This window comes from Pristiophorus japonicus, chromosome 3 (genome assembly GCF_044704955.1).
Source record: "Pristiophorus japonicus isolate sPriJap1 chromosome 3, sPriJap1.hap1, whole genome shotgun sequence".
NCBI lineage: Eukaryota > Metazoa > Chordata > Chondrichthyes > Pristiophoridae > Pristiophorus > Pristiophorus japonicus.
This window is the reverse complement of record NC_091979.1, coordinates 263508043-263531718: the sequence shown is the minus strand read 5'-3', so window position 1 is coordinate 263531718 and position 23676 is coordinate 263508043. Positions and strand designations below refer to the sequence as shown.

General features: G+C 43.3%; 2 protein-coding genes across 2 annotated transcripts in view; one reads left to right on the top strand and one right to left on the bottom strand.

Moving 5' to 3' along the window:
* Positions 1 to 2359: 2359 nt before the first annotated feature.
* The window catches only part of nrap (nebulin-related anchoring protein), a 220693-nt gene continuing 199376 nt past the window's right edge, over positions 2360 to 23676 (bottom strand). Inside the window, exon 41 of the mRNA XM_070876611.1 lies at positions 2360 to 2814. Within this exon, the coding sequence (XP_070732712.1) occupies positions 2773 to 2814 (42 nt within the window). The 3' untranslated portion in view covers positions 2360 to 2772. The remainder of the gene's footprint in view (positions 2815 to 23676) is intronic.
* Positions 8874 to 23676, top strand: part of LOC139260425 (hyaluronan-binding protein 2-like) — a 69127-nt gene continuing 54324 nt past the window's right edge. Inside the window, exons 1-3 of the mRNA XM_070876990.1 lie at positions 8874 to 8897; positions 10159 to 10285; positions 23248 to 23352. Coding sequence (XP_070733091.1) covers positions 8874 to 8897; positions 10159 to 10285; positions 23248 to 23352 — 256 coding nt within the window. The remainder of the gene's footprint in view (positions 8898 to 10158; positions 10286 to 23247; positions 23353 to 23676) is intronic.

Genomic DNA, 23676 nt, shown 5'->3' with positions numbered 1-23676 from the left:
GCTTAATCGTGTGGGGCTCAGGCTAAAATGCTCAAAGTGCATTTTCCTGGCACTTGAAGTGGAGTTCCTGGGGAGAAGAATTGCGGCGGATGGCATCAGGCCACCGATTCAAAGACGGAGGCAATCAAAAACGCACCAAGACCACAGAACGTGACGGAGCTGTGGTCGTTTTTCGAACTCCTGAACTATTTTGGTAATTTCTTACCGGATCTTAGCACATTGTTAGAATCCCTGCACTCTTTACTGCGTAAAGGAGATGAATGGGTATGGGGTAAAAGCCTAGAAAATGCCTTTGAGAAAGCTAGGAAGCTGTTATATTCAAATAAATTGCTTGTGTTGTACGATTCATGTAAACGTTTGGTACTAGCATGTGATGCGTCGTCGTACGGGGTCGGGTGTGTATTGCAACAAGCTAATGAATTTGGGAAATTGCAACCGATTGCTTATGCATCCAGAAGTCTGTTTAAGGCCAAGTGAACCTACAGTATGATCGAAAAAGAAGCGTTAGCGTGTGTTTACGGGGTAAAGATAATGCATCAATATCTGTTCGGGATCAAATTTCAATTAGAAACCGACCATAAGCCGCTTAGATCCCTCTTTTCTGAAAATAAGGGGAGAAATACAAATGCATCGGCCCGCATCCAGAGATGGGTGCTCACGTTGTCCGCATACAACAATGCCATCCGCCACAGGCCAGACACAGAAAACTGTGCCGATGCTCTCAGTAGGCTACCATTGCCCACCACAGGTGTGGAGATGGCACAGTCTGCAGATTTAGTTATGGTAATGGAAGCATTCGAGAGTGAGCAATCACCTGTTACCGCTCGACAGATTAGAACCTGCACGACCCAGGACCCCTTACTGTCCTTAGTAAAAAAACTGTGTGCACCACGGGAGTTAGTCTAGTGTCCCGTTAGCGATGCAGGAAGAAATAAAGCCGTACCAGCAGTGCAAAGATGAAATGTCTATACAGGCAGACTGTCTCCCATGGGGTAATCGGGTAGTTGTGCCAAAAAAGGACAGGGACACTTTCATTAGTAATCGCCACATAACCCACCCAGGCATTGTAATGATGAAAGTGATAGCCAGATCCCACGTGTGGTGGCCCGGTATCGATGCAGACTTAGAGTCCTGTGTGCACAAATGTAATACATGTTCCCAGTTAAACAATGCACCCAGAGAGGTGCCACTAAGTTTGTGGTCTTGGCCCTCCAAACCATGGTCTAGGGTTCATGTCGACTATGCAGGCCCATTCTTGGGAAAAATGTTTTTAGTGGTTGTAGATGCGTATTCCAAGTGGATTGAATGTGTGATAATGTCGGCAAGCACGTCCGCTGCCACCATTGAAAGCCTACGGGCCATGTTTGCCACGCACGGCCTACCTGATGTCCTTGTAAGTGACAATGGGCCGTTCTTTACCAGTGCCGAATTCAAGTAATTCATGACCCGCAATGGGGTCAAACATGTCACATCTGCCCCATTTAAGCCAGCGTTCAATGGTCAGGCAGAACGAGCAGTTCAAACAATCAAGCAGGGCTTGAAAAGGGTAACTGAAGGCTCACTGTAGACTCGCTTATCCCGAGTCCTGCTTAGTTACCACACAAGACCCCACTCGCTCACCGGGGTCCCTCCTGCTGAACTACTCATGTAAAGGGAACTTAAGACAAGGCTCTCGTTAGTCCACCCTGATCTACATGAACAGGTAGAGAGCAGAGAACAGAATACCTATCATGATCGCACAAATGTGTCACGCGAAATTGAAGTAAATGATCCTGTATTTGTGTTGAACTATGGACAAAGTCCCAAATGGATGGCTGCCACTGTTTTGGCCAAAGAGGGCAGTAGGGGTGTTTGTGGTCAAACTCACAAATGGACTCACCTGCAGAAAACACTTGGACCAAACCAAACTCAGATTTACGGACTATCCAGAACAACCCACAATAGACTCTACCTTTTTCGACCCTCCAACAAACACACAAGTGGCAACCGACCCAGCGGTTGACCACGAAGCAGAACCCATCACCCACAGCAGCCTAGCAAGACTCACCACCCCCAGCAGTCCAGCAGCCCAGTGAAGACCCAACAAACGACTCACCAACACCAACATTTGCACTGAGACGATCAGCCAGGGAAAGGAAGGCCCCAGATCGACTCACATTGTAAATAGTTGCACTATTGACTTTGGGGGGAGTGTTGTTATGAATGTAAACCTGTAATTACCATGTCTAACCACCAGAGGACTTATCCCCTGGAGTCCCAAGGGATCCCACAATTCCTTGGAAGCACCTGTATATAAGGAGGCCTCACAGGCTGGAGAGGCACTCTGAGATCTATAATAAAGGAATATGGTCACACTTACTTTGAGCTTTCAGCATCCAGTCTGACTCTTTATTCAAGACTTAACAGGAACAATGGAACATATTTACCTCTCTTTCAACATAAAAGCAGCATAGTGCATTCCAAATGGGTCAAAATCAATGGTGTGCTCTGAACGTATGATGTGATCCTTTTAAACCTCACAAAATATAAAGGTTTTTAAAAATAATAATTTGTTATTTTTTTTCTCTGCCAATTTAAGATTTGGTGACATAGGTCACCAAACCTATGGTTGACTGATCAGTGTTATTTTAAGAAAACATATAGTGATGGACATCTAAACAAAAAAAGGTGTGGCTTGAAATTCTTCAGAGTTTCTTCCAGCGTTTGTTATAACTCTGGCAAGGAACCGGTGGAATCCCCAAGGAAACGGTACAAGTCGTTGTTTTCAGCCATTTACTCCCTGTCCCAGTAGATCAGGAACTTCAGGGTGTTGACCTAATTGGAAGGTAAAAAAATATTGATTAAAAAAAAACAATCAAGCAGCAAATTAAGTAATGGACAGTTATAAGAAAGGACTTGAGCCTTGACTCACACACACACATATGGTCACTGAAACATCTAGCTACAAATATTTTGAGAAAGCACCTAATTTGGCTGATGAAGGTAGCCCTGTTGACATTATTTATTTGGACTTTCAGAAAGTTTCACAAGGTGCCGCACAATAGACAGAGTCCTATGCAATGCGGGGGGGTGGGGGGGGGGGGGCGGGGGGGGCGGTGCAGATCCTCGATTTAACAAGGAATTGGTTACATTCTGACAGGCAGGTGGTTGTTGTTAAGGGAAGTGCTTCTGCATGGAAACCAGTTATTAGTGGAATCTTGCAAGGATCTGCTGCTCTTCATGATTTCTATTAATGAACTACATGAAGATGCTGTGGGTACTGTCTGCAAGTTTGTGGATGACACGAAGACCTGTGGTAATGTCAGAACCCTTAAGGAGAAAGGAAGTCGAGAATCTGATTCAGATATAATGGAAGAATGGGCGTGTATCTGGCAGATGTCATTCAATGTAGATAAATGCAGTGCCATGCATGTGCGTGGGGATATCACCAACTATGTATATAACAGGCTTGGTACAGAATTAAAGTCAGTCGAGCAACATCGGGAACATTCTTCCCGCATCTAACCTGTCCAGTCCCGTCAGAATTTTATATGTTTCTATGAGATCCACTCTCATTCTTCTAAACTCCAGTGAATACAGGCCCAGTTGATCCAGTCTCTCCTCATATGTCAGTCCTGCCATCCCGGGAGTCAGTCTGGTGAACCTTCGCTGCACTCCCTCAATAGCAAGAACGTCCTTCCTCAGATTAGGAGACCAAAACTGAACACAATATTCCAGGTGAGGCCTCACTAAGGCCCTGTACAACTGCAGTAAAATCTCCCTGCTCCTATACTCAAATCCCCTAGCTATGAAGGCCAACATACCATTTGCCTTCTTCACCGCCTGCTGTACCTGCATGTCAACTTTCAATGACTGATATACCATGACACCCAGGTCTCATTGCACCTCCCCTTTTCCTAATCTGCCACCATTCAGATAATATTCTGCCTTCGCGTTTTTGCCACCAAAGTGGATAACCTCACATTTATCCACATTATACTGCATCTGCCACGCGTTTGCCCACTGACCCTGCAGCCTTTTAGCATCCTCCTCACAACTCACACCGCCACCCAGGTTAGTGTCATCTGCAAACTTGGAGATATTACACTCAATTCCCTCATCCAAATCATTAATATATATTGTAAATAGCTGGGGTCACAGCACTGAGCACTGCGGCACCCCACTAGTCACTGCCTGCCATTCTGAAACGGACCCGTTTATCCCGACTCTCTGCTTCCTGTCTGCCAACCAATTCTTTATCCACGTCAGTACGTTACCCCCCAGCACCATGTACTTTAAGTTTGCACACCTATCTCTTGTGTGGGACCTTGTCAAAAGCCTTTTGAAAGTCCAAATACACCACATCCACTGGTTCTCCCTTGTCCACTCTACTTGTTACATCCTCAAAAAACTCTAAAAGATTTGTCAAGCAGGATTTTCCTTTCATAAATCCATGCAGACTTGGACCGATCCCGTCACTGCTTTCCAAATGCGTTGCTATTTCATCTTTAATAATTGATTCCAACATTTTCCCCACTACTGATGTCAGGCTAACCGGTCTATAATTACCCCATTTCTCTCTCCCTCTTTCTTAAAAAGTGGTGTTACATTAGCTACCCTCCAGTCCATAGGAACTGATCCAGAGTCAATAGACTGTTGGAAAATGATCACCAAGGCATCCACTATTTCTAGGGCTACTTCCTTAAGTACTCTTGAATGCAGACTATCAGGCCCCGGGGATTTATTGGCCTTCAGTCCCATCAATTTCCATAACACAATTTCCCGCCTAATAAGGATTTCCTTCAGTTCCTCCTTCTCACTAGACCCTCAGTCCCCTAGTATTTCCGGAAGGTCATTTGTGTCTTCCTTCGTGAAGACAGAACCAAAGTATTTGTTTAACTGGTCCGCCATTTCTTTGTTCCCCATTATAAATTCACCTGAATCTGACTGCAAGGGACCTACATTTGTTTTCACTAATCTTTTTCTCTTCACATATCTATAGAAGCTTTTGCAGTCAGTTTTTATGTTCCCAGCAAGCCTCCTCTCATACTCTATCCCCCAGCCCCCCCAAGTAAGCCCTTTGTTCTCCTCTGCTGTATTACAAAATTCTCCCAGTCCTCAAGTTTGCTGCTTTTTTTGGCCAATTTATATGCCTCTTCCTTGGATTTAACACTGTCCTTAATTTCCCTTGTTAGCCACGGTTGAGCCACCTTCCCTGATTTATTTTTACTCCAGACAGGGATGTACAATTGTTGAAGTTCATCCATGTGATCTTTAAATGTTTGCCATTGACTATCCACCGTCAACCCTTTAAGTATCACTCGCCATACCAATTCACGTCTCATATCATCGAAGTTACCGTTCCTTAAGTTCAGGACCCTAGTCCCTGAATTAACTGTGTCACTCTCCATCTTAATAAAGAATTCTACCATATTATGGTCACTCTTCCCCAAGGGGCCTCGCACAACAAGATTGTTAATTAGTCCTTTTTTATTACACATCACTCAGTCTAGGATGGCTAGCCCTCTAGTTGGTTCCTCGACATTTTGGTCAAGAAAACCATCCCTAATACACTCCAGGAAATCTTCCTCCACCGCATTGCTACCAGTTTGGTTAGCCCAGTCAATATGTAGATTAAAGTCGCCCATGATAACTGCTGTACCTTTATTTCACGCATCCCTAATTTCTTGTTTGATGCTGTCCCCAACCTCATTACTACTGTTTGGTGGTCTGTACACAACTCCCACTAGCGTTTTCTGCCCTTTGGTATTCCGTAGCTCCACCCATACAGATTCCACATCATCCAAGCTAACGTCCTTCCTTATTATTGCATTAATTTCCTCTTTAACCAGCAACACCACCCTACCTTCTTTTCCTTTCTGTCTATCCTTCCTAACTGTTGAATACCCCTGGATGTTGAGTTCCCAGCCTTGGTCACGCTGGAGCCATGTCTCCGTGATGTCAATTACATCATATCCGCTAACTGCTATCTGCGCAGTTAATTCATCCACCTTATTCCGAATACTCCTCACTTTGAGGCACAGAGCCTTCAGGCTTGTCTTTTTAACATCCTTTGGCCCTTTAAAATTTTGCTGTAATGTGGCCCTTTTTGCTTTTTGCCTTGGGTTTCACTGCCCTCCACTTTTACTTTTCTTCTTTCTATTTTTTGCTTCTGCCCTCATTCTACTTCCCTCTGTCTCCCTACATAAGTTCCCATCCCCCTGCCATATTAGTTTAACCCCTCCCCAACAGCACTAGCAAACACTTCCCTTAGGACATTGGTTCCGGTCCTGCCCAGGTGTAGACCGTCCGGTTTGTACTGGTCCCACCTCCCCCAGAACCGGTTCCAATGTCCCAGGAATTTGGATCCCTCCCTTCTGCACCACTCCTCAAGCCACCTATTCATCTGGGATTCATACTCTGACTAGCACTTGGCACTGGTAGCAATCCTGAGATTACTACTTTTGAGGTCCTACTTTTTAATTTAGCTCCTACTTCCTTAAATTCGTCTTGTAGGGCCTCATCCCGTTTTTTACCTATATTGTTGGTACCTATGTGCAGCATGACAACTGGCTGTTCACCCTCCCTCTTCAAAATGTCCTGCACCCGCTCCGAGACATCCTTGACTCTTGCACCAGGGAGGCAACATATCATTCTGGAGTCTCGGTTGCGGCCGCAGAAACGTCTATCTATTCCCCTTACAATAGAATCCCCTACCATTGTAGTTCTCCCACTCTTTTTCCTGCCCTCCTGTGAATGAGGGGTCATGCCTATAAATGATGAAAGCATAAGACTAGGTTAGATAACAGTAGGTTTTTCTTTACGTAGAGGGTTGTTGACGCCTGGGACAAGTTGCCCGATTGAGTGGTAAGTGCAGATTCATTTAGGACATTTCAATTACGAACTGGATAAGTTCTTGTAATAGAGCTCCACCTAGTGGACTACTGATGTAATAACAACTACTGATGTAACAACAATAAATAGTCATGTGGCAAGATCGAGTGATCACAGTTCTATAAGGACCCATCTTGTAGTATGTGTGCTAGTGTAGTGGTGTCTAAAGATATCACAGATTGATAACAAGGATGCAATTTTTGGATTCCCTAGCTGATATTTTTGTTGGTAGATTATCCTACTGACTGATGAAGAGACTTTGAGAGGTTCTTTATATTGCAGAACAGCTAAAAATCCAAGGTAAATTTCTAGCACACTTGGCTGAACTGTCAACATTGCCAGAATCTAGATGGCCGCGCCTATGGGAATAGTAGGACGCTTGGGTGAGTTGCATCGCGGGAGCGAATGTGGAGTGGCTAGAGGCCACTGACAGAGATTAGAACAGCACTACAGTCCTGAGCCTCTGGAAATGGCAGAAAGTTATCACTTCGGAACAAAAAATCAATTAAATGATGAGGGTATCATTATAGTTTCAAAAAAGCTATCCATTCACTGTCATTTTGCAAACTTTCAGGACCGAGCATTGCGTGACCACTTTGTTTGTGTATTGAAAAATGAAGGAATCAGAAAGAAATTGTTTCCAACCCCTAGCTTGACTTTTGATTTAGCTTGTCGGACAGCTATGTCAATGGATATGGCCGACCAATACGCCCGAGAATTTGGGGCCATTTCCAGTTATCAGAAAACTGAGTTGAATCGGCTGCAACTAAAAGTAAAAGGCAGTTGGGCCCCAAGGCCTCAGCAATTGGCCAAGGTACCATTGAGTTGAAGCCATGCTATTAGTGCTTGGGACAACAAATTGCTCAAAGCTGTCCATATGTGAAGGCAGAGTGTTCCTGCTTCAAGAAAACTGGGCATCTTGCAAAGGCATGCTGACTGAAGAGTAAACTGACTTTCAATGCCAGTAGAAATTTCTAGACACTACATAGTATTGAAGAGAAGCAACAGGATGAGGAGGTTCTGGAGATAAACATCATCAGGACCACAAAGGTATCTAACAGCGATCCGCGAATTATCATCATCCAAGTAGACATTGCAGAAACCAGGATACCCATTGAAACCGAGACTGGTGCATCTGTGAGCATAGTACTGGAATCACTATATCTCGACAAGTTGTGTGATTTTCGACTGGACACATTGAAGATAGAGCTGCGAGGCTACTCAAGAGAGCAAATCCCTGTTGTAGGAAGTATCACCATACCAGTGAAATACAAGGATCAGTTTCGGAGCTTGCCTCTCATAGCAGAGGCAGGAGACAAGCCTGTCTTGATAGGTAGAAATTGGTTGGGATCACTGAAGCTGGATTGGAATGAGATTTTTCGTGTGGAAACGAAATTGACATCGAAAGATGACATCATCAAGCAGTATCTGAAGGTGTGCCATGAAACAGGCAGTCCGATCCAAGACTTCAAAGCGAGTGTCAGAGTGCAGAAGGACGCAAGACCAGTTTACTGCAAGCCATCTTGTAGTGTTTGTGCTTGTGCAGTGGTGTCTAAAGATAACACAATTCTCGACGATGACCATTATCACTGTGTACAGATGGTAGGTGGGACTTGAGTTTGTCGTGTTCACTGTGATCACCTGCAACTTATTTTTGTTTGCTTTATGGGGTTGAAGAAGAATTTTCCTGTTTTTAAAAAATTGGTCTAGGTTTCTTTCTAATCTGTTTTTTTCTGCCTCTCCCAGGAGATTACATGACTACTAATGGGAGGGTTGAAGGGAGTCCTGATGCTTTCTTGCATCATGGTTGGGATAGGGTCAATTGACCAGCCAGTCTTTTCTTGAATGTATTTTCATATGTCCATATATAGCCCCAGTATTCAATTTTAACAGCTGCTACTACTTGCATTTTTTCAATGTTATTAACTTAATAAAGTGTCCCAAAGTGCTTCAAAAAAGCAACAAGACATTGAGCAGTAATGGGAGAAAGGTTAAGGGACATGACCAAAGACATGGTCAAAAAGGTAGGTTTTGGGAAAGCTTTTGAAAGAGTAGACAGAGGTAGCCAGGTGGAGGTTTTTAGGGAGACTGTTCCAGATTATGGGGTCAAGAAGCTAAAAGCTTTGCAAGCAAAGGCATAGCAGAGAGAAACACAGAGGGTCAGGAAAGATTTCAGAGGGTTGGAGGAGTGGGACAATGGAAGAACTTGTAGATAAGAATGAGAGTTTTTAAACCTGATATACTGGGGAATGAAGGAGTCGATGGAGGCTGGCAAGGGCAATAAGGCAGTAGGTACTTTGCAAAAAAGGATGAGATGACATTATTGAATGAGATATAGATTATGACAGGTGGAACTTGGGAGGCTGGTGAGAAGGAGTAATTGAGCTTGAAGGTGATAAAGTTATGGATAAGGGTTTTGTTGGCAATGGAATGAAGTAAGGGCAGAGGCAGATGATGTTGCAGTGCTGGACATAGGTGGTACTGGTGGTATCTAGGATGTAGCTTTGAAGCTCAATTCAGAATCAAACAGGACGCCAAGATTGTACAATGTTGGGTTCTGCCAGCGTCAGACAGGAGTGGAACTGTGCAGAATGGTTCCATAGTGGACGACAGAGGAAGTACATTGGAAAATGATGACGTGTTCGACCATGTTGAATGCCACAGAAGTCTTAAGCAGGACAAGGAGAGATAGTGCACTACAATCATAGTCACAAAGGATGTTGTTGGTTGCTTCAAACAGAGCAATCTTGGTGCTGTGGGCAGGGTGGAAATTGAGCCAAAGGGATTGAACAGGAAAGGATGGGAGAGGTCCAATTGTGTGGAATTTCTTTGACGAGTTCCCTTAAGAATGTTATTGTTGGATTTCCATTACCATTACACATGCCAACATTCTGCTACCAAGGTTGTCTAAATTGTGATAATCAATGTGACAAGGAAATATATAATTGAAATTAAGTTTTCCAAACATTAAAGTTGAAATTCCTTTGACTGCTACTTTAACAGGTGCAAACCTGTTTAAAACAAGTGGATTATCTGCAGAAATAAAACAAACAAGTTTTCAAAGAAATACAAAACTGGACCTTGTTTATCTTATCTACACCAAGTTTGCTGAACAAACTGATGTGTGAATATTGATTGGATTGTGAAAAGAAACAATATCTAGATATCTGTGTGCAGGGCCTCTGACTGTTAAACATTAATCTGCATTCTATGTCTCGATAGCAGTTTCCCTCTATGTCGATACACTGACCATTCGACTTCTGGTAAATCTTTTTTTTTGTTTAGCATAAAATTAAGGTTGTCACTACTGGCAAACAACAAACGGCCCAGGTCTGCTTCATCTGTCAGTATGGCAAGGGCTATAGCTTTGGTTTTTCTTTGTGTGATCTGGCATGCAGTGGTACCATTAACAGTAAGTAACATAAACAAATCAATTTTTCATTCTCTATTCACACAAAAGTACCATAAAGTCACATTTTTAAATGATTATATGTTGTGCATGTGTTCAACCTGTTATATAAAAGATATATGATATGCTTAAGTTCATAGAAGTAAATTCCCAAGGATGTGTAATTTTTTTGATGAATAGATTTTCCACCTTTTGTTTGTTAAAGTTGTGCTGTTTGTTTTGTCTAAATTATAGCACTGCCATTGCATTCTGCTGAATGTTTCTAAATGTGAAAAACTCTAATACATTTTTCTTCTGTGTAGAAATCCACAGATTGGTATTATGCTGGTAAGTAGGAATTTATTTTTACCTTTTTGTACCTGTGAAAGGATTAAAATTTTCAAGAGGATGTTGTAAATGATGGTGTGACGTTTACAGAGGGAGATGCAGCACTAGCCACAGTTCAGCAGAATAGGTACACTAATTAAACAGAGTGCACGTATAAAATTGCAGGAAAAAAATGTTGTAGGACTGTAGTGTTCAAGCGGCAGCATTTGCATATTGTAATGAAAAAGATAATAAGGTTCAATTGATTACACTTAGTCAAAGGAATTCATTAATGCTGTTTGCAGTTCTGACTTTTATTTATTCAGATTTGTCATTTTAATTACTTCCATTTTTGCAGAATGCCCTTCAATATTTTTTTTTTAGCAAGTTAAGAAGAATGATAAGTCTTTGAAAGGGTGAGGAGCAGAGGGACAGTGGCCAAGAGACAAAGATGTGCACTTACTGAAGGTCTTGCACTAGAGCTATAAGGGAATCAGACATCGTTCTAGAGACATGAGAAAGGTGTGATCATTTCGTGCTTTGATAGGTATCATTCATCCATTGTATTTGAAAAGTGAGTTTTGCTGTCCAGTTCATTAGTGCCTTTCTTTTATCAGTTGAGAGTGTTTAAATTTTATAGTCTTGTTACAAACCAATTCAGTGGTGAAGTGAAAGGCTTCCTTGTTGCCCTGTCAACATGTGTGAACATACTAGCAACTGTTTTACATCGTACTTAACAAAAAGCTTCACAGGGATAATTTTGCAAACTTCTCCTCCTGCTGTGCATATGACCAAGGGTCAAAGAACTGCAGCATTGTCGGGCTAATTCTGTCTAGCGAGGTTCAACACTGGGAGTCAAGCCTCAGAACATTGTCACTAATTTCCTACATTTAGTTACATCTTGAGGGAGTATTTCCTCTGTGAAGTTGATTTGGTGAAATTGTGAATGCATTTACAAAGAACAGGTGTATGATATGCTACACCTGCACACATTCCTCCCCGGAAACTTCAGTGTATAGAAACATAGAAAATAGGTGCAGGAGTAGGCCATTTCGCCATTCGGGCCTGCACCGCCATTCAATGAGTTCATGGCTGAACATGCAACTTCAGTACCCCATTCCTGCTTTCTCGCCATACCCCTTGATCCCCCTAGTAGTAAGGACTACATCTAACTCCTTTTTGAATATATTTAGTGAATTGGCCTCAACAACTTTCTGTGGTAGAGAATTCCACAGGTTCACCACTCTCTGGGTGAAGAAGTTCCTCCGCATCTCGGTCCTAAATGGCTTACCCCTTATCCTTAGACTGTGACCCCTGGTTCTGGACTTCCCCAACATTGGGAACATTCTTCCTGCATCTAACCTGTCTAAACCCGTCAGAATTTTAAACGTTTCTATGAGATCCCCTCTCATTCTTCTGAACTCCAGTGAATACAAGCCCAGTTGATCCAGTCTTTCTTGATATGTCAGTCCCACCATCCCGGGAATCAGTCTGGTGAACCTTCGCTGCACTCCCTCAATAGCAAGAATGTCCTTCCTCAAGTTAGGAGACCAAAACTGTACACAATACTCCAGGTGTGGCCTCACCAAGGCCCTGTACAACTGTAGTAACACCTCCCTGCCCCTGTACTCAAATCCCCTCGCTATGAAGGCCAACATGCCATTTGCTTTCTTAACCGCCTGCTGTACCTGTATGCCAACCTTCAATGACCCCCAGGTCTCATTGCACCTCCCCTTTATCTAATCTGTCACCATTCAGATAATAGCCTGTCTCTCTGTTTTTACCGCCAAAGTGGATAACCTCACATTTATCCACATTATACTTCACCTGCCACGCATTTGCCCACTCACCTAACCTATCCAAGTCACTCGTAGCATCCTCCTCGCAGCTCACACTGCCACCCAACTTAGTGTCATCTGCAAATTTGTAGATACTATATTTAATCCCCTCGTCTTAATGTACAATGTAAACAGCTGGGGCCCCAGCACAGAACCTTGCGGTACCCCACTAGTCACTGCCTACCATTCTGAAAAGTCCCCATTTACTCCTACTCTTTGCTTCCTGTCTGCCAACCAGTTCTCAATCCACATCAGCACACTACCCCCAATCCCATGTGCTTTAACTTTGCACATTAATCTCTTGTGTGGGACCTTGTCGAAAGCCTTCTGAAAGTCCAAATACACCACATCAACTGGTGCTTCCTTGTCCACTCTACTGGAAACATCCTCAAAAAATTCCAGAAGATTTGTCAAGCATGATTTCCCTTTCACAAATCCATGCTGACTTGGACCTATCATGTCACCTCTTTCCAAATGTGCTGCTATGACATCCTTAATAATTGATTCCATCATTTTACCCACTACCGGTGTTGCCATGATGCCTTGTATTTGTCCCTCTGGCGGAACAAGGTGTTGGTGATAACAAGTTCATGTTCTAGACATTTTGTCAGGAGTAGGGTACCGCTGGAATTGGCTTTCCCTACCCCCTTTCTGCCAATCACGCCTCCCCAGAGGGTAGTGTCCTTGCCGACCCTGGCGTTGAAGTCACCAAGGACGATCAGCTTGTCGTAATTGCTCCACCATTGGTGCCTTCAGCTGGAATTCCTTCCCTGAACCTTGCCACCTCTCTAGCTCTCTTTCCTCCTTTCAAACGCTCCTTAAAACCTACCTCTTTGACCAAGGTTTTGGTCACCTGCCCTCATAGCTCCTGATGTGGTTCAGTGTCAAATGTTGTTCGTTACTGCTCCTGTGAAGCACCTTGGGACAGTTTACTCCATTAAAGGCACAAGTTGTTGCTGCTTATGATGTTGGAAGAGCTGAAGCAATTTCTGCATTTCTATGAGGGCATTGCAGGGCCAAATCTGTGTAAATTGAGGTGCTCATTCCTTAATGGATGTATTGATTAATCTGACTAGAAATATTCACAAAAGACTTCCATAAAATCAGCGTAGAATTGAGTTGCATAAAATTAGCTGATTTCTCTGCTTCATCTGGATATAATGCCATTATCAGCAAAGCAATTTCAATATCAAGGTGAGCTTTTCATACTTTTCCCAGTCCTTGAAGAAGAGGGTTAGAGAATAGTAAATTGCTAGCAGTATTTGCAGTTGTGTGACTTTTAACATCAATATATATTAAATAATAACTCTTCTCAACATAATTGAATTAACTTGTCACCTAACATCTGGTTGGTGTGTCAAACCTGTAAGGTAAGTAATAGCGGAAGATTTGTTGAATGCTGCTCTTAATTATGAAGATGTGCTCTGGCATCCTTCAGAAGTCTGTTATTGATAACTTCCATCAAGGCTGCTCAGGATTATATATTTCTTATATTCATGTTTCTTATTCATGTTAAAAACTGGCTTCTCCTACAAAGGTGCATTTATGTATTTAAATGACAGTCTGTACAAAGGTAGAAATTAACATGCTCCCTCATTGCACTGAGTCCTTGCACTACTGGTGCAGAAGTACCACATAGGCCAGAAGCAGCCCAGGTTTAATCTCCCGTCTGTTGATCTCAACCAGGACAGCAGTAGGAATTCTACAATTAAGATCAGCACTAGGGAGGCGGAGAAAAATTAGTCAACTTCCCACTTGCTATCCAGTGACTCCTTGCTTTGATTTGATGCCTTCCAAGTTAGAATAGCCAACAAAACTCCAACAAAACTTCACTGTCTAGGCTCACACTTGGATAAGGGACTGAAGGGCTGCTGACAACTAAACACGTGTGCCCGAATGAGAGGTGTCACCTCCAAGAAAGCAAGGGGAAAACTAAAGGAGAAAAGTAGATATTGTACACGAGTGTATAAGATACACATCCACTTGGGAATTGTGTACACACGGTTAATAGAGAATGGGGGAGAAGGTCAACTCGCGCTGGTATCCAATCCAAAAAGGGTGGCGCGATCGGAAAGTGTGCCCTAAGACATCAGTCTGAGACCCAAGTGGAGTGAGGGTTGATAAAATTAATTAATTCCAATCAGAATTTGTTAATGTAAGGACTGTTGGTGAGCTGACACAGGCATAACTCACTCCTAGATCTATGCTGGGAAGTAAATCACAGATGGTTCCTAGTGAGGAGTTAAGCATTTGTCTAGTTTCTTGGCATATATTTGTTGGGATACCGAAGCTTAGCTTTCTTATACATTGACCGCACAATCTCCAGGCACAACCCTGTCATAACTGCTATGGGGATTTTCAGGGTCTCTATGTGATATTGCTGAGCAAAAACAAATATAAAGGGTTTATACAAATAAAAATTCTAAAGGGGGTGCATGGACAGAGAGATCTGTGGGTATATGTGCACTAATCGTTGAAGGTGCTCAGGATCAGACATTTCCTGTAAACTACATCCGTGCTGCAGGATAATAGCACATCAAACGTATTCCCCTGAAATCCCCCTCCCCTCGATTATTTTAGCAGGGATTGATAAATAAGCAGTTACTAAAATAGCAGAGAGGAATTTCAGTCCACGGTGTTTGTCTGATATTATCCTACAGTCTAGCTTCAAGTCTGTGTTTTTTTAATATGTATTTTGGTTTAATTTATATGGTTATTGTACAAAGTATGAAAACAGTGGCCGTGAAAAGCTGCAGGGCTGTTTCTGCTGCAGCAACACTAGCGGGGCAGACTTTCGCTGCTGACCCCATTGGAATGCACAGCATCAGTTCACTACCATGGTGGGCCATGAGCGCAACTCCCATGAATTATGAAAGTAAATCACCAGGGAAGGTGGCGGGGGGACACTTGTCATTGCAGGATTTAAGACCCAGCAGCAACTTAAGGTGGCAGAAGTTTGCTCAAATAAATGCGATCTTTCACTTTGAATTGGCTCTGTTGTCCAACGAGCAAATCAGATGTCATAAGGTGTGGTTGGGGTGAAATACCATATTTGTTAACAGGGGTCAGAAAGACAGATGTTTATATATAGAATGACTGCAGCTGGCAGGAAGGCTGGGGAGATACTGTGATGGAAATTGTCAACGATTACCAATTTAGTCCAAGGATTATTGCTAATAATCGCTGTACAAATTTCCCTAGTAGTTGGCATGGAGTCCATTGAGTACTGATTCTCATGAGGCTGATTTTAAGGTTCCTCAACTGCTTTTTGCATCTGGGCCCATTCTTCCAGAGATTCCATTTCCAGTCCTTTCTGAATAGTGACATTTTGAAGGGCACATCAAGAACCCCCTTGTCTTCAGAACCCCAATAGTCCTCTCACTAGCCATTCTATTGAACGGGCCTCAATGTACTGCTGTTCTGCTGATGAGATTGTCAGCTGAAGTGGGGTCATGAGCTCTGGAAGCAAGGGTTATGTTGTATCTCCCAGAAATCACCCTAACATCTCACTGTCTTTCCTGAAAAGAGCTGGGATGCTAGAGTTTGTCATGACCATGACAACTTCTGAAAATATGGTCTTGACATATAGGATTGAGTGTAGCTAAGCACAGACAATTTGAACATTCAATGAGTCCACTGTTGGAACACATTATGAAATTGACCCTTAGCTTTGGGAAAACCAGCAACATAATTAAACTGAATGGCTCTGTCATGTTGCTGTCAGGGAGTCATCCCAAAGCTGATGAATCTCTAGCTCTCCAAAAGATCATATCGGTGACCTATCCTATTCAGATTTAGACTGCACCCTGGGTGATGTTGCAGCTTGGAGAGAACCAGTGGCATAAATATTAAGACCTGTACTAATTTTGACAGCCTTTAGCAGAGCTGTTCGGTTACTTGATCGGGGCTTCGTGTCTTTGTGCAGAAGGTAGCATAGCTCATTCAGGGCTTCCTTAGTGACTCAAAGTTGGTGAAGTCATAACTCCTCACTCAACTCCTCCCAGCATCTCCTCCATTAAAATGAAAAAAAAAAGAGTAATCCATACAGGGAAACCCATGCTGCTCTATGGTGTCTTCTGCTATGGGTTGCAATAGAAAATGTGCTGGTGACCAAAGAGTTCCTCAGTCTGGTAGTTTGAAGTGCAACCCATCAGCAACCCAAACAGAAAATAAAAATTCCCAAATTATGAGGTATAAGCAAAACATAGCCAGGCAGTAAGCACCTTTAAATGGATCATTCCCACCAAGTGGAGCTGCTTCTGATAAGGCAAAGCCTTTTTCAATCTACTCATAAGTTACACCAATGGCAATGATATCTAAAAGGGCCAGAGATGACAGAAATTCCAAAGCCTTATGACATCCATCTGATTTGCATGTGCACCTTGATGAAGGGCCAGGTGTACAAAATATTGAGGGGCCTGGACATAGTGGATAGTAAGAGGATAAGGAAGAACGGAGTATTTATTGATAAAATAAGGAATAAATGTTGTAGAGGGTTGGTGTAGACAAGGAAGGGGTACGGATAGAGTCAACATAGTTGAAGATCAAGGATCTTTTTTTAAAAGGGCTTGTTACATTAGTAGGGATAGGTTGCAAACCTCCATATTGTAGGAAGGAAATGGAAGAGGAAATCTGCAATCAGATTAAAAAGAGTAGCAATAGCTAAATTATTGTTCTGGGAGGTATTAATTATTCACTTATCAATTGGAACAACAGGGGAGCAAATGGAGAAAAGGGAATGGAATTGCTAAAATACAGTATGTTAGTAGGCCAACAAGGGCAGATCTGGTTATGAGTAATGAAACAGATCAGGTAGATTAGCTGAAAGTGATTGAGCACCTTGGGAGTAGTGACCACAATATGATAAGGTTGAAGATCTGACTAGAAAGAGAAAAGTCAGTATAAAAACTAGAACACCAGGTTGGATTAAGGCAGACTTTAAAAAGATGAGTAAGCTAACTGAGGTAATGTGGAAGGAGAAATTGGCACACAGGACTGTAGAGCAACAGGGGGAGGTTTTTAGAAAGGAGTTTGTAAAGGGACAGTATAAGTATATTCTACAAAAAAAGAATTCAACTACTAGAAGTTTCAGGGCATCATGGATAAATAGAGAGTTAGTTAAGCAAAGGAAGACAAAGCACTAGGGCCCAATGGGACTGTATTCTAAAATATGATATGATATAAGCAAAGTCTTCCAAGTTGTGCGGTTTTCACTGAAGGTATCAATAAACCTAAAATAACAACAGCCCACCCTTAGAATGTTCCAAGATTTGCCTTCTGCCAATGGAAATGTTGAATAGTTATCAGAGTATGTTCAGGTATGCTATAAAGCATTTATCCCGCCTTATAAGGAAATGGATATATAATTAAAAAGGAAACATTTGCAGGGTTATGGTGACAGACTAACCGGATAGCTCTTTCAAAGAACCTGTATAGGCACAAATGTGTTGTATGATAACTGATGTTTCTTCAACAAACATCACTTGTATTTTGATCTATATTTTGACAGAAGGTAATTATATACAAATGCCAAACTTTTGTAGTTTACACTATTGTATTAGTTGCATTAAAATAACTATACGTGTTTTTTTGAAATGTATCATGTTTAATGGACCCATTTTGCAGCAATATATTTCAGTGTAGCAGAAAAAGAGACCAAGGGAGTTCTAACTGGAGAAACAGTTCTGTAACTGTGGGAACCTTGAGTTGGTTTAAATCTGCCTGCTAACCAATGAATTGCATGGCACATTTGAAACACTCACTGGAGTCCAGAGAACAGCTGTGGACAGGGGTGTTACCAGAATTTCTAACCTTATGGAGTTCTTCCTAAAATGAAGCAGCATTTCCCAAACATAATCCTCTACACCAGAGCAAGGAATAATGAGATGCTAGTCTCAGCTCGTGATTGGCCAGATTTTGCACTACTCAACAACAAGGCCGTAAGAAATTATTGTGTGGAATCTAGGTCCTTTTCTACAGGATGAAAAATTGCTTTTCATGTTTTAATTTTTTTCTCTATTCTTCAATTTTCTTTTTCTCTGACTTCTTACTTTTTTATTTCACTTCCTCATTTTTCACTCTCTCTGCTCTGTGACAGCCTGCTCAGTTTTGGGATGTCTCCACATTTCAAATAACACTTTTCCTCTCCTAATATCACTTTCTGGAGAGAACACTATTTCAATATCTCAACATGCATTAACAAACTGAAAGGCTGAAAACTGTAGGGCTAATCGGGGGAGAAATTGGACGCTGTGGCGGCTGTTTTTTAGGCGCTAATCGGCTCCTAACGGTCGAAAATCAGGTCCTAGATGCGCACGTGCACACTTCCGTCGGGAAGTACGCCGGACGCCATCTTGGTACAGTAGTATGCCTGCGCACATAATGACTATTGGCAGCATGCAGAGCAGGTAAATTATGATGTCAATCAGTATACGATGCTAATTTGGTTCCACGCTGTCATTTTCGAATGCCACGCTTCAGCCAACTTAATCTCACACAGCTGAACATGCGTTCAATGGCACGAAGGACTCGCCCACCAGCGCTACTTAAATGGATCATGAAATACAACAACAACTTGAATTTATATAGTGGCTTTAACATAGTAAAATGTCCCAATGTGCTTTATAGGAGCGTTATCAAACAAAATTCAAAACCGAGCCACATAAGGAGATATTAGGGCAAATGATTAAAAGCTTGGTCAAGGAGGCAGGTTTAAAGGAGCGACTTAAAGGAGGAAAGAGAGGAAGTGAGGCGGAAAGGTTTAAGCAGGGAATTACAGAGCTTAGGGCCTTGGTAGCTGTAGGCACGGCTGCCAATGTGGAGCAATTAAAATCGGGGATGCTCAAGAGGCCAGAATTGGAGTAGCGCAGATATCACGGGGGGTTGTGGGGCTGGAGAAGATTACAGAGATAGGAAAGGGGGTGAGGCCATGGAAGGATTTGAAAACAAGGATGAGAATTTTAAAATCGAGGTGTTGCTCAACCGGGAGCCAATGTAGAAGAGCGATGGGTGAACGGGACTTGATGCCGGTTAGGACACAAGCAGCAGATTTTTGGATGACCTAAAGTTTACGGTGGGTAGAACGTGAGAGTACTTGTAGGTTAGCTGATGGATTATTTCCGCTGGCTGCTGGTGCAATTCTATGCATTTTTGGAGCTTTCCTATAATTGTCTAAAGTTTCAGTAATATACAGGGAGTGGTATGGCTGGTGCTGAACGACTTTTTTCGTGGGTTAAAAGCTTGTGCTGAAACAAGTTGCTTTCAGACATGGGTGATCTGGTAGGCCTTCCTCTTGGAATTGAGCATTACTTGGACATTCCAAGGCCATGCAGAGCTGGACAAGCTGCTGAAAGAGGGAAGAGGAGGAGGGCGAGAAGGGCTCTCAGCAGAAGGCCATATCTGACCTGGGTCTTTGGGGAGTAATTCCCTTATGAGGACTTCAGCGAGAACCAATGCATGTGACGACTTCGCTTCACTGAAGAGCTGGCGACTGGACTCTGCCAACTGCTGCAGCCACAACTGCAACCTCAAAGCATGATAAGGACTGCATTGCATGTGGCTGTCAAGGTGACTGTGACTCTAAACCTTTATGCGTCTGGCTCCTTCCAGGCTGCCTCTGGAGATAAAGGCAAAATCTCACAGTTTGCAGTGTGCTGTTAAATATGGGAGGTCAATGAGACTCCCTTTACAAAGAGAGACAGCTCATATCATTCCCTCTTGCCAAAGGCAACCAGGCAGAGCGAGCATGAAGGTTTGCTTGGATTGCAGGCTTCCCCATGGTGCTAGGTACCATTGTCTGCATACATATTGCCTTGCGTGCGCCTCATGTGAACTCTGCCATTTTCCTGTAGCGAAAGAGATTCCACTCCCTGGATGTACAGCTGCTGTGTGATCATAGGCAGCACATCATGTAGATGACTGCCCGGTATCCTGGCAGCAATCATGATTCCTTCATTCTGTGGCAGCCCTCTGTGCCAGCTGCATTTGATCCATCACGGCAAGTTAAAGGCTGGCTACTGGGCGACAAAGGTTATCTACTCATGACATGGCTTATGTCCGGTCCGGAACCCACGCACACGTGCACAGCAGATATAATATGAGAGCCATGCTGCCACAGGGAACATTGTAGAGCACACCATCACGGTCCCCAAACAACTGCTCCACTGCCTGGAATGCTCTGGAGGAGCCCTGCAGTATTCGGCTGAGCGGGTATCAAGAGTTGTGGTAGTACGCTGCATGCTATACAACCTGGCCATTATGAGGGAACAACCTCCAGGGGAAAGCTGGAGAGCAAGAACATGAGGAAGTGGAGAAGGGGGGCGAATCCTGTCATTCTGAGAACAGCAGGTTTGTACTCCCCTGGGGCGGCGTCTCAGCACGCCTAGTAATCTGTTGGAGAACAGATTGATGAACTGCTGTGATGCCCCGTAAGCCCCTTTGAACACTGGCATCCAGAGCCATGATGGCAGCAGTCTGAGTTTGCACAGCTGCAGTCTGAGCTTCCACTGCAGCACTCAGACCTTTGCTGCTTTATAAGAACATAAGAACGTAAGAAATAGGAGCAGGAGAAGGCCCCTCGAGCCTGCTCCGCCATTTAATAAGATCATGGCTGATCTGATCATGGATTCAGCTCCACTTCCCTGCCCACTCCCCATAATCCTTTATTCGTTCAAAAATCAGTCTATCTCCACCTTTGCTGCAATGGAAGATGGGACATCAACTATCAGTCACTGCTTCATGCTGGGTTCCATAGGTGTGCTGGTGGAGGTGACCACCTGTTCCATGCTGCAAAGGATGGGCTCCAAGCACTGCGCAAAGCCCTGTGCCAAGTTGGTGCTGGACTCCTCTATGCTCCTTGACATTGAGGGCAGGCTTTCTAGCAGGCGTTCCAGTGCACCAAGCACATGGGTGTGTACACTCATCAGCCTTCTTCTGTAGCCTGGCCCTTCAATGTCCTCATCTGTTTCCTCTGCGGCAGAACTAGTGTGTGACCTCGCCCTCTGGCGGGCTGGCACCTCCACTATCCTTTCGCCTGCCCCCGCCCTGCTTCCTGCGCAGTTGTGCCCAGTGTCTCACCACATGCAGATCCCTCCTCTATCCTAGTCTCTAACATGCAGTGTCAGTATTTGAGCTGGTGGCTGCGAGTGGAAGATTGAGTGATGGTTTCTCTTCATCTTCACCGCCTTCTTCCTCTTCCTTCATTGACTGGGCAGGTTCCAGTTCTTGGGTATGTGAAAGGAAAAAGGGACAAGAGTTGGGTTTTAGTAAGGGGAGAGGAGAAAGTAAGAACTGTGTGCTTACACCCTCTGTAGCTTCTAAGTCAGAAGAGATTGAGGGATGAGGGAGAAGTGGGACAAGAGAAGGAGGATTAGGTATGGGGATACTCTCATCATCAATCGCTTCAGCCCTGCCAGTGGCCACAGCCTCAGCGATGCCCCTACCCATGGTGGCCAGCACTGTCTCCTGCATGGGTGTTGAAACATACAGCCGGACTTGTCCTTCTCCAGTTCTTTCCTGTTACCTCCTGTTATCTGCCACCTTCTCTTGCAAGAAAGGGGGAAGTGAGTCAGTGAGTATCGTGCCGTATGTTTGGGTGGTGTGACTGTTATGGTTGAACAGCTGCCAGTATGTGCGAGTTGTGAGCTGTGGGTGTGAGGCTTGCAACAGTAATAGGTGTATGAGGGTGAGATAAAGCATGTGAATGATAGGGTTGAGTCATGATTGATATAGATTGTTGGTAGGTGAGTATAGTGAATTGAGCACTGGATGAGGTTATTGGTGTAGTTGGTAGGATATCCCATTTGAAGATGAAGTTACTCACCTTGACTATTTGTTCCCACTGCCTCCTGAGCATGTGTCTGGGGATCTCCTACCCCGATGCAGATACAGGACATTTCCTTTCCATCTCTTCCACCAAGGCCTCCAGTGCACACTCTCTCACATGTTGAGCCATTGCTCAAAGTACTGTATCACCATATCGATTCAGTTTTGAAAAATCTACCACCACTTATTGCAGCCACAATGCACCTCCTCTTTTAGAGCAGGCAGCACCACTTTACTGTGTTGCCTGCAACGCAATGAACGGGTACAGTTTAATCGCGGACCGCGATCTCTGTACCTGTTTTCGGGTCTTATCCAAGTTTTCCCCGATTGTTTTTATAGCGTCTTTTTATTGGCACTGTGTATGCTTCATTAACCCTACCTTTAACTACCATTCTCTTATTTTTCTCTCTTTGAAAAACTGGTTACCTGTATTGGCAACATCCAACAGTTGGTTGAAACTCAGAATACAAGTAAAGGTATACAGGGAATCTGATGCGTACAGAGCCAAAAGTGAGAGATAGGTCTGTTATTAAATGGGCATCTTTGGCAATGCTAAAATTGGGGGATAAATAATTACACAATGAATTTGACACAAAACAGTATTTGATAAATATTTATTATTTCACTTTGATATATCAAGCTTGGCACCAATGCCTGCCCACAAGCAATCTAGAGTGCAACTTCATACAGGGGTACTACTTCACACCAGTCTGCAAAATACCACCATACTGGACCAAAATTCCACATTTTAACTGGAGCACAGCAAAGTTAAATGTACACAATGTGTAACTGGGATACTGAATATGAAGCTGTTGAATGCTTGTTGATTCTGCTTGTGAGGGAGACTTGGATGACTCTTCAGTGACTTCATCATGCACGAGCTATGCCGGTTCCTGCACTGGTTAAATAAACATGGTATTCAACAACTTCATATGGAGTATCCACTGTGTATATGAGAATTAATGATGATGAATGACTAATTTCTAAATTCTACTCAAGAAACAGATGATTATGTAGACCCTGATGAACCAGGTGCTGCCGATGAAGGGGGAGAACAAGTTAAATCTGAAGATAACTGGTTATTTGATGATTCTGAGGAACAAGGTTTTTACATTGTTTTTTTAAACTATTTTTCCAATTGTAGAATGCAGTATCTAATGATTATCTTCAGTTTGATCACTGTTAACTTTGCAATATACAAATGTAAATTTATTTAATAAACCAGAATGCTGTCCTGGGATAGTTTATAAAGTTAATAAAAAAAGTGTTACCCAATGCTGGGAATTTCCTCAGGGCTGCTCCTGCTTTTCCAGAAGTGTAACAAAAGAACATAAGAAGTAGGAGCAGGAGTAGGCCATTTGGCCCCTCAAGCCTGCTCCATCACTCAATAAGATCATGGCTGTAACCTCCGTTTACAGGTGTTTCCCC